Here is an 11,722-nt window from a genome sequence, read left to right as displayed (position 1 = left end):
GGTGACAGAAGGAGAGAAGAGCAAAGAAAAGGTCTGGTTGGCTTCATGTGACGTTTTCTTGAACTTTGTTATTTTAAAGGTTGTCAATGTAGTTTGGGTTTTTTTTTCAGCAGCATGCAGAGGTAACATACATGGATGTAACTGCTTATTGTGAAGACTGGCCTTATTTTTTTTATATTTTTAAAGTGCCTAACATACAGGAAGTTCCTAACAATATCAACATAGATTTAAGCCTATTGCGTGAAACACAATGTAAATAAAAGTGAAATTAAGACGATGCAAAGTTCTGGGGGACACCAAAGTGCTGATTTTGAGTAATGACTAAAATTGTCCTTTTATGTCAACATTTCTGATGTCAGAAGAGAGGGACAGGTCCAAAGTTTGGGAACATACAGACATACAGAGCTCCATCTCCCTTGGTCCCTGGCGTGAAAGGAAAACATGAAATCGTCCCAGTGAAAAGTATCAAACCTGAAAAACCTGGGGAACATACCCCAGATTTTCCTTCTACTGCCTTTTAGTTGTCTTTTGTTTTTCTCTTTGCACCCAGTTAGTACTGATGACCTAAGATACATTATTGCTCGTTTCCAATAGATCATTTGTGTAGCATAAATTTCATTTCACAATGAGAGCCTTTGGAAAAATCTGTTACTACAAAATACAAATCTCCTTCTACTGTTAAGCCAAAAGGCCTACTACGCTTAGGCTTTTTTTATACTGTAAATGAATAGATCTGAGCTACTCTGCCTGTTTTTTCTTACTTCAAGATGTGCTATAGTTCCTGCTCTGAACCCTTCCATCTGGGCTTAAGAGTACCAGACAGGCCCATACCTCATCACCAAAATGTGGTTCAAATCCCTCTTCACAACATTTACACTCGTGTCCCTTGCAGCATTGTGGTGAGTGGTGAAAAAGAGCCCAGACACAGGTGCAAAGACAGAGAGAGCCAGTAGTAGGAAAGAAGGCCAGAGGCTTGTCTATGGAGCATGACTGGAAAGGCATTCAACCACAGTCAACCCCTACCCAGCCCAGCTCAACTCTGTCCAGTTGCAGAAGTCTCTGCATGTGTGTGTGATTTGAAAGTAGCCTACAATGTTGAAAAGAATAAGCCTGCACTTGGAGCCAAGATAAGTGTCCCTGATGTATAAAGCCAACACCCACCAACCTCTGTTACACACACACAGATACAGACACACACAAGGATAAATTTACTCTGTCTCTCTATTATTTAACTATGTGTGTGTGTGTGTGTGTGTGTGTGTGTGTGTGTGTGTGTGTGTGTGTGTGTGTGTGTGTGTGTGTGTGTGTGTGTGTGTGTGTGTGTGAAAGGTATGGCAGGAGTGTTGTGTTGGCTTGGCTGACCGTCTGCGGTTGTGCGGCGGTGAGAGGGAGTTTTGGGAGCGCAGAGCGGGCGTTGCTGCCGAAATCCCTGAGAAATGTTCGTTTTGGATCCGTGTCCGTGCTTACATACCGCCCTCCCGACTGTCTCTCATTCTCCGTTTCATTTTTCCTTCTTAAGGTTTAACTTAAAAGTTATGAAATTGAGAGTCAAAATACATCACTTAAAAGTGCGGCGACTCTGAAGGGTGTGTGAACGCGTGCGCGTGTTTGAGCGAGAATAATAGAGAGAGACAGAGAGACAGAGAGAGAGATATGGAGCTCTGCCCTCTCCACCTTACAACCTTTATCCAAAATCCGGGGCCACTGAGGCTACGGAGGTGATGTTATCTTTTGGAGAGATGACGGAGGGCAAGAAGTCTGCTTTGGTGATCAGAGATTTGTTCACCTGGCTAAGGCAGGTGTTTGTGTTGTGAGATTTCTTTTAAATGCACTTTTTTATTTTACATTCTCTTTGGCCAAAAATACTTTCACAAGCCCATTTGTTCTGAAAGGGACTTTTTTTTTTTTTTTGAAAAGCGAATTACTCCCGGTACTATGACATCATTCTAATTGTTTCCAATGCATTTTAGATTAGATAGAACTTTATTAATCCCTCGGGTGGGTTCCTCTGGGAAATTCGATTTCCAAAAAAGCACAGCACCGACAGAAGTTACAGAGTTAACAGAAGTTACAGAGTTAAGCTTGATTTAGCTTGATTCAAGAATTGCCACAAACAAATATTAGCTGTAACTGGACAGACAAAGTACAGAGGAAAAGTGCCCGATTCGATAAAATCATTGAAACAAAACGGTTTGTATTGTAAACAACTGAAATTATCTCACCTCATTACCAGATGTTTTCACATGGAACGGAGCACTTGTTAAAATGGATATTTGTGTAGTGTAAGTTTTGGTCGGCAGGGCAGAGCGACCAACTAATCCCATTTTGATCCAATAAGTAAGTGTGTGTGTGTGTGTGTGTGTGTGTGTGTGTGTGTGTGTGTGTGTGTGTGTGTGTGTGTGTGTGTGTGTGTGAAGGAGAGCAAGAAAGAGAGAGAGAGGCAGAGAGAGAGAGCGAGAGGGGTGGGAGGGAGGGAGGATTGATCCGCGTCTGTTAAAATCTTGTTCTGGTTTTTCTTGGAGTGAGGTCTGTGCCTGCCGACGCGCCTCTCCTGTGCAGCCCCCCTCAAGAAGAGCTTCTCTTTTTTTTAAGAAAAGAAACCTTGGAATTTTTTGAAAGGGAGAAGAATCTACATAATACCAGTGAAGTGGATAAAAGCGCACGGCTGGATTCTTTTTGCGTTCCCTCCTTCGTTTCCTCCTCTGGTGCCTGAATGAAACAGGGAAACAGAAACAGATATATGGGAAAGAGGAGGTGTGCAGGTTTTGCACTGGGAGTCGATCTGTCAGTGAGATTTTGCGTAAACATGTTTCCTGCTAGCTCGCGTTAACTTTTAGTCCTTCTCAAACTGGTGAACTCGACTCCGTTCCTCTTCCACCGCGGAGTTGTTTTTTCTCGGAACGAAGAGACTTTGGTGTTTTCCCCCCTTCAGAGAAACTGCTTAAACTTTCTGCGTTTGAAAAAAATAAATAAATAAAAAGATCGGATTGCATTTTCCCCCTTCAAACATTTTGGAGGTGATGTCATCGTGCTGTGTTTTGGCAGGTATTGTGTCGAGAGGGCGCAGGGAGGACTACTGCAGCCAGGCGGTAACCAGCGGCTGAGGAAAGCGGGGAAGTCCGGAAAATCAGGTGCAAAGTGCGGCTGTCATTTCCTCGCCGTGTCGCGGGTGGCTGAGTCCGCCACCCAGTCACAGCTGTTCCCATCATCTCCAGCCACCCCTCCCTTCCTCATCTTTCTTTCCCCTTTATTTCCCCCTCCGATTCTCATTCAGCACTCTCCATATACCCCTCTGAGCTGGACCGCTCCGGGACCTTATCACCCACTTTGTCATACGCTGTTGGTCGGTGTCACCTGAGCCACAGACCAGTTGAGTCAGCGTGGGGACGCAGACATGACCGTGCCCGCCTTGCATTACCCTGGGCCCGCAGAGCAACCTTCTCCAGGTCGCAGTTTCGTCCACCAGCACGCCCAGGTACCCCACCTCCAACAGCAACTGACCCTGCTCTACTGGGACTAAACCTGCCTCCTGCTCCCGTCTGCGGCGTGGCAAACAACCCGTCTCATCCCAGCAACCACATAACTCATTTTGGTGTCCGGGAGCCTGCTGTTACGCTTAAACGTTACGCATTGGATTACACAAAAGATTACGCACGCGCCGCATCTGTTCACTCGGCCAAGCATCACTCTGAGGGTCAACAGGGTCGACTGGAATTGGCTATCTTTAAGGCGTGAGCGCGCTTTCACCTGTTCCTCTCCTTGTCGGGTACGCGCAGCGAGCGTTTAAAATTCTAACTCTTTGCTCCTCCGCCCATCCGTTCCTTCCCCGGTCTGGACAGCTGTTAGAGGTTGCCCGGCGGTCACAGTGGCACAGTTCACCCAGCTTCAGACCCCAACTTGCCCGTGCCCGCACATTTACTTACGCCGGGGCAACCGGGGCACAACGCCGCCGATGCCAACAGGAGTGTCCGCTCACTCTTTGACTCTGCACAACGTCCACCGGTTTCAAAACACAGAGGGGGACTCTGAGCCACTCTGTCGGACTGGCTCAAACCGAGCGAGGAGACTGTCTCTGGGACAAGTTCCATAGTGGAGGGGGGAAGCAATGTGGTCCCTTCTTTCCACGCTGACCGTCTTGTAAGTCACTTCTATCACTTTATCATCAAATATTATTGCTTCACTCCTCAGGTTCTATTGTGTTTCAGTTGTTTAAACTAGTTTCTGGGTAGGCGAGAAGACGATGGAGAGAAAGGTTGCAGAATCTAGCGATTACATCACTCCTAATCAGTCCCCATAGAAAACATGCCATAGAGCCCTGTTTTGATTGGCTGACAGTTCAGGGTCACTGGGTCAGAGTCAGGGCCGTGTAACTCATAAAACCTGCCATAAACATCTCCATCACCATCTGCATTTACTTCAGGGATGGCCAGGCTGGCTTAGAAAAGACCATTTCTCATCTCCAAGAAAATGTTTTTTCCTATTGAAAATATTTCAGAAGTCAAATAACACAAGCTTTATCTAGTGTGATAGGAAAATGATAAAGTGCCAAGAGCAAATCTAAGGGAGGAGGATATGGGCTCAAGGGGCTCGAGTTTGCCCATTGGAGGTGTGTCTTGTTAAAAGCCAGGGGTTTATTTTTCTTTCTTTGTGTCGGCGGTGTTCTCCCAGATGGCAGTCATCTCCAGATACTTCTCATTCCTCACACAACCTGGACAGGGTGTGTGCTCCTGCTGCTGCTGGTGTCTTCCTGACTTTCCTTCTCTTTGTGTGTCTCCCTCACCCTCTCTCCACCTACCCATCTAACTGCATACATCTGTCTTGCTTTCTTCCCTATAATGCTTTTTCCATAGATACTTGCTCAGTTAAAAAAAAAAGAAAAAAGAAAAAAGTATGAATTAATAACTGATGAATGATGACGCCCCTGGCAGTGTCTGAAGATGAGCAGACTCACTGTTTAGTCTGCTGGTTTTAGTTTAGGTCTCCCTGAGCCAATCATCTCTCCACTCATCTCTGCCTCACCTATCATTTTTACAACAGCTCCATTTATTCATCTACATACTGTTTAACCAACTTCATCATAATTCTTCAGCCAGTGAGAAAAACCAAGGGCCTTTAGCCACAACAACCTGTTACTGCTCTTCTGCTAAAGCCACAGAACAATGTCTAGGCCCTCTGGTTTTCTCACAAATGTTGCGCTGTAAGCCCTGTTACTGCCAATACCACTCACACACCCACTCGCTGAACCAGTATTCTTAAGGCCTGCCGCAGAACATCTGAAACTCTTTGCACTGTGCTGAAGCCCACTGCTCCAGCGTTGGCCTACCACGTTAACCACTGCTACACACAGCTGAAACCGCTGCTCTGTGCTAAGTCCCACCAGGTCGACCACTCTCACTCCACACCGGTGCCCAGTCCTCGATACTGAGGCCTGCTCGTCTAACCACAGACTCCATATGGTAGATCTGCTGGGACGCACATTTATGATGTCAGATCATTGCTTGCTTTGGCCACTGGCCAAGGTGTACCGGGCTTTCCCTCTCTCCATACCTCCTTCTGTCTTTACTCTCCCCAACTTTTACTCTCTCCTATTCTCATCCCTCCCCCACTCCTGGCTGATCCTGTCTCCCTCTTTCCTCTCTGCTTCTTTTTCTCTCTGTGGCTGGCATAATATGGAGTGTCTGTGGTTTTTGTGGGAGCGGGAGAATCCAGTGCTGAGGCACTTTTCCTACAGTGTCCTCGGCAGCAGTGCAGCCGTGGTGTTTTAACAGCTGAGAGTCCTCACAATGCACAGGCGCTCAGGTTTTTTCGCCTGCGCAGGCAAAATGTGAGGGCCAATGCTCTACTGCATTTCCCAGGATGTCTGCATCTATTAGAACGATTCAGAAGCCAACGCAAGGCAACGCTGAGAAAGAAGGAAAAGAGAAAGAAAACAAAAGGGTTGTGATGACGTTTTGTTTATACATGTGTGTGTGACAGGAGGCAGTAGCGTGTTACCATGGGCATGAACCGAACACCTCTTCTCTTTCCTGTTATTTATCTTTTTCTCTACTTCTCACATCAGTCTACACTGTGGTTAAACGTGTCTCTCAATTTTGAGATGCATAACCTTGTGTTGTGTTGTTTTTTTTTTCCAGCGTGTCTCCTCCACCTCACATCTGTGCATTTGCCTGTTCTTTCTGATTTTATCTCCCACCTCTTTTATTCTCTGTCAGCCTTCTTTGACTTTGTCTCTCTTTCTCTTTTCTCAGTTCACCTTCCTCCTTCCTCCCTTCCTCTGTCGTTGTACACTTCTCTCATCTCCTTGCTCTCTTCCTCTCTCAGCAGATTGTATTCCTTTTGCTTTAGCCCAGCTGTCAGCTGCCTGCTTCTCCTGTACACACACATGCACACATCTGCACATCTGTGTGCATGCCCATGACAGTGTGGAGGAGTCGCCTCGCTAACTCTAAACATAAAGGAAGATAGGAGGCAGGCATGGATAGGAATAGGTAGAGTTCGCAGAGAAACCATGAAGTTTGAAGAGAGATAGGGAGGAGAGGAAAAGAGTGGAGCAGAAAGAGAGAAGAGGCACACAGAGAGATAGCATAAGATGAGGTGGGGAAAGACAAAATTCGTAGAATTGCTTTTCAGCCCACACACTGGGTTCTGAACTTCATCAAGTCTTCAGCCACTAATTTAGAACAGTTCAAGAACTGCCAAAGTAGGCTTTGCGCAACACAATCACTCCCTTACTGAGGCTGTAAATAACATTCAATATATCCAAGGTCAAGGTCCAGGCTTCAATTAAGCAATGTGATGAAGTGAGAAAAATTATAATTGTAACTGTAACTAAGTGTTTAAATCTAAACATTATTTAAATGTTTAGCTAGAGAGCGATAACAAATAAGAAATAACACGCAAAAGTATACTTTTACGTGTGCGGTATTTATTATTTCTGCCTGCTGCATCACCACCAGTCAATTCCTTCATAAATTATCTTTCCACGTGTTTCAGTAGCTCTTGCTCTCGTCTATTCATTTCTAAATTTAACCACAGTCCACAGCTCTTAAAAGCCACATCACAGTAGAATGTACACCTGTAGTCCAACTCAGCTGTCTACATATGCAGAGCAGCCAAATATGCCAGCCCGCTCCCTTAGATGTCCGAACCAAAACATGTTCTAGCTGTCTTGGCATGTTTGCCATTTTTTGCTATGCTCCAATCAGGTCATTTGCAGGCCAGATTTTGGTGTAGCAAAAGTCATAGACGGGTCAGAAATTGGGTTCGGGCAGAAGGCTGGTAGCGTTACAATAAACACTGCTCTGGGTGTTGTCTGTCTGCTGATCCTTGGACATCTGCCTGTCTTTATGTCAAGTTGCTGTGCCAGCAGCACACCCAGAACTGTGAGTAATGACCCAATAAGGAAATGAGATGTTGAACAGAAAGAACGGCAGAGAAGAAAGAGATGGAAATGATGGTGTCATGCTTAACTCTTCCAGCATTCAGTGTTGCTTACATTCTTCTAAGCTCATCTGTTTTATATTATTTCAGATGTATCCAGATGTTGCTGGTGATGTGCAATCCATTACAGGTGAGAAACAGCAGGCATGACAAAGAGTGATTGTGCGGCATGAAGTTGTATATTGATCTTTACTCATGGGTGGGTGTGGGTGTTCCAGCAGGTACTTGGTATGGATGGAGTCAACTTCAGTGTGCATGTGGAGAACCAGACACAGGTGCGAGACACTATGAGTCGGCGACACCACAGAGTATACCAGCTCTACAGCCGAACCAGCGGCAAGCACGTCCAGGTGCTGGGACGCAAAATCAGTGCCCGGGGTGAAGATGGAGACAAATATGGTAATACACACACACAAACATGTGGGTATGGTGCAAAGTGGACAAGTTTAAATGTTATGTGTGTATGCACGCTGAGAAAGATGCTTACTCGCACCAAAGTGCACACTCACACTATCTAACAGCTGCAAGTACAAAGACTTAAAGGTTGACCAAGTGCATGCATGAATGGAGACAGAATGCAACTGTGCAGCCACACTCACAAAAGCACACACACATCTCCCCAGGCTTTGGCAGAGGGGCAGTGGAGCTTGTCTTGGGAGTACAAAGACCTCATCGACTGGCTGCTGACTCAATGATTCACTAGAGAGGAAAAGAAAGTTAGAGAGAGAGAGAATGAAAGAGAGAGAGAATGAAAGAGAGAGAGAGAAGTTGGTGTGTGAAATAAAGTGTGAGTTAGATGGAGAAGCCTGCCAGGTAGAGTGACTGGCTGAGTGTTAGAAACTCATCTCCTTCATCGATCCCTCCATTGATTTTGCATCCTCACTGTTATCTCCTCTGGATTTAAAACAGCAGGAACCCCCCCACCCACCCCCCTTCTCCCATCCATCCTCTAACACTGTCCCTGTCCATCCCCCACTTCCTCCTCTGTCTGTAATGATGGCTAACCCATTCTTAACCCCCCTGAATCAATGGGAAGAAGAAAGCCAAGCCATAAAAGTGGAGTTCACATTTCTGCATGTGGCTCAGCAGCACATCCTTTGCATTGATAAGGGTGCCAGGTCACAAACACACCACGTCAAGCTAGGAACTAGACTCCAGATGCAAGAGATAGGGAGGATTTCTTTTTTGGACAAATACTACCTGAAAGACAGCAAATCCACCTAAATCCGACCAACTGTGGCAACAAGGCATTAGACATGGGAACCAAGTGCAGAGAGCGAAGATATAAAGCAAGTGCACGAAAGTCTAAAACATTAAGTGAAAGAACAGAAGGGAGATGAGAAGAGAGTTGGGGGAAGAGAGGCGAAGGGGGCAAGAGGGAGGGAGGTATTGATTTCTCTTGACCCCTTTGTTGACTAAGGTCATGTAGGAACCATTTTAGGGATTTTATTTTTAAATAGGCACAAACGCTCTGTAAAGATGTGTAGTTAGTGAAGCGCTGTTGCCTGGAAGGATGAAGGATAAACACACATGCACCTGCACACACTCAGAGGCAGAAGCGTACATGCACACATCTTAAAACAACAATATCACAGACATTCAGTCTGAGTGTTTTCCCGCTCCTCTCTGCTCACGGTGCTCCATCTAGTCTTGGCTCTTATCTTTTTTACAAGGCCCATTTCTGGTCAGCGGCCTCACATCCATGTGTGTGACCAGGCTTATCTGACAACCATCTGTCCAACCAGAGACATTTACATCTGTCTGTGATTTATCAGTGTGTTTAATAGCAACTATGAATCCTACAACTGTGATTCAGTATGAATGCCTTATCTGCTTTAAAGGGCTGGTTTAGATTTAACAGCAGTCAGTAATCTACGGTGCTCAAGAAAAGGTCTGTCAGTGTCAGTTTGAATGTTGTTCTTGGCTAGGCCGATATGCAAAACTAAACAAGCCCTAAATTTAGGACGCCGTTAACTTTCTGTCTTGTTATTTGTGGGGTGAAAGTCTTTAAATCTTGACTATATACAAGTACATAATGTGTCCACACTACCTATGGCTCTAATGTCTGTATGTCCCTTTGTATGTCCCTTCACAAGCCCAGCTCGTAGTGGAGGCTGATACCTTTGGTAGCCAGGTGAGAATCCGTGGCAAAGAAACCAATTTCTACCTGTGCATGAACCGCCGTGGGAAGCTGGTAGGAAAGGTGAGACTTCTTCTTTTAGACACATGTTAATCCAGAATATCTTCTTACTTCTTTCTGACCAGCCTTTTTTTCTCTCTCTCTCCCTCTGTGTGTGTGTGTGTGTGTGTGTGTATGTGTGTGTGTATACCTGTGGTTTTTCTGCTCTCTCAGAAGGCCAGTAATCGAAGTGCAGACTGTGTCTTTGTGGAAAAGGTCCTAGAAAACCACTACACAGCTCTAATGTCAGCGCGCTACACGGGCTGGTATGTTGGCTTTACTAAAAAAGGGCGTCCTCGCCGTGGTCCGCAGACGCTTCCCAACCAGCAGGATGTACACTTCATGAAACGCTTCCCACCGGGAGAGCAGCCTGACCTCACCACTCCATTTCGCTTCACCACCGTCAGCAAGCGGGGCAAGAGGGTGCGCGCTACTGGGCCCCGCTAGTTGTGGCTAACTCTAGCACCCACTGTCTTGTCATCCAAAGCCTTGACCTGAGCCTGCCAATAGCTAACCCTTTCATTCCTTCTGTCACACATGACTGAACACTTCCCTTTGTTGGGAAAAACATTGACCAGAATATTAATGAATCATTCATGGGGTTTAGCTCTACACCTGATTTGCCACTACAGCCTCTCTAGTTAATAATCATTCCTCTCAGTTTAAGTTCCCCTTACTGGACCAACGAGACCAATAATTGGTCCAATGCTGGAAGCTCTTTGGACCTGGTGTGCTTCCCTTCATTTTCTAGATACACTGACAGTGAACCTGAAGGGCAGCCAGAGTCCCTGGGGTCTACAAAGGCCTTTAGTTCACAACCACAAAAACCACAAGGCCTTTGTGTCTCCTGTTCTGTACCAGCTGGACAATGTCAAGTATGGGATTACAACTGGACCATGCAAAACGGACAAGGGTGAGAAAGACTGACTGAACAAGAGAGTGGGTGCTTAGCCTGCAGATAAAGGGAAAGAACGATGGAGAAGACATGAAAATGGTGGAATGGACAAAAGGGATATAGTGATCTGCTCAGATCAAATGGACCAGTAATGGACTGTTGACATGTGTCGCACTTATTTGTCTCACTGCTAAATTAGTGCCATCCTGTGAGGCTATTGGATGAATGGCAGGGTGAATGAGGGAATGTTCGAATGAGTGGCTTACTGAATAATTGCATGTTTGCAAGAAGTCAATGAGAAAATGTATGTTAGAGTGTGTGTGTCAGAGTGAGCGAGTGCAACAACCATGAGTGAAGCTGGATCACGGGGGACTCTGGAAAGGGACCATGTAGTCCCTGCATGAACCTGTGACAACTCACCGCAGGGACTGAAGCTTTAGGAACTGGAATGTATAAGAATAAAAATACACACACAAAAAAAACAAACAAGCTGCACCAAAAACAGCCAGCAAAATCACAGCAAAACCAAACTAACAACCTGACCAAAGACAACTGGAAGACAACCTTCTTCATGAATCCTCCCCCCCAACAGGACATGACATCCTCAGCCTTTAGGCACAGAGGATGATGAGTGCCGGGGCCGAGCCCGCCGGGGAGGGTGCCTTTTCTTTTAGCATCGCTATGGAAACGACCCAGGGGATGATGCTCCTGTGCGATACCGTGGATACAGAGTGCTGCTACCAGGACATTCAGTGGAACAAACCAAAGTCTCATGCATAAACACAGGAGAAAAAAATATTAAAGGGAACAATTTATTGAAAGTTCTATATATATATTATATATATAAAAGAAGACAGAAACCCTAAATAAGCAATCTTACTATGATGGTTACTATAATTATTATGATAAAATTATTTCATTTATTTATTTCAGCTCTGTGTGCAGCAGTCTTTCTCGACTCAGTAAACCTTACAGAAACATTTTCTTTGTCTCCCGTCCTCATTCAACTTCTTCTTCACCTGCCCCGTTCTGTTTAAAGGGCCACTTTCACAGACACACCTCATCTGACCTTCTAGTGATTAATACGTTGTTCGAAAACCTATCACTTGGCAGCCTTTTTGTTTTAATTTAAAAATTAAATATCTAAGTAATTTATTTGGCCAAATATTAAAAGTTTTGTAAGTTCTAGCTACTGTAATACAATGGGT

At 45.4% G+C, this 11,722-nt stretch overlaps 1 protein-coding gene across 3 annotated transcripts; it reads left to right on the top strand.

The window, feature by feature from the left end:
* The first annotated feature begins 2,493 nt into the window (after positions 1-2,493).
* Positions 2,494-11,494, top strand: fgf18a (fibroblast growth factor 18a). 3 transcript variants are annotated; one of them, XM_026193229.1, is made up of 5 exons: positions 2,494-4,137; positions 7,531-7,570; positions 7,662-7,839; positions 9,537-9,643; positions 9,794-11,494. In XM_026193229.1, the coding sequence occupies exons 1-5, from the start codon at positions 4,106-4,108 to the stop codon at positions 10,064-10,066; spliced, it is 630 nt and encodes a 209-aa protein (XP_026049014.1). In that variant the 5' UTR covers positions 2,494-4,105; the 3' UTR covers positions 10,067-11,494. The 3 variants fall into 3 exon arrangements, with proteins under 3 accessions (XP_026049014.1, XP_026049006.1, XP_026048997.1); XM_026193221.1 differs by having other exon boundaries at positions 7,659-7,839; positions 9,797-11,494; XM_026193212.1 differs by having other exon boundaries at positions 7,659-7,839.
* The last annotated feature ends 228 nt before the right edge of the window (positions 11,495-11,722 follow it).

The sequence above is a fragment of the Astatotilapia calliptera genome, chromosome 2 (assembly GCF_900246225.1).
Source record: "Astatotilapia calliptera chromosome 2, fAstCal1.2, whole genome shotgun sequence".
NCBI classification, from domain to species: domain Eukaryota; kingdom Metazoa; phylum Chordata; class Actinopteri; order Cichliformes; family Cichlidae; genus Astatotilapia; species Astatotilapia calliptera.
The sequence above is the reverse complement of the archived record's forward strand: the minus strand, read 5'-3'. Positions and strand labels throughout refer to the sequence as shown.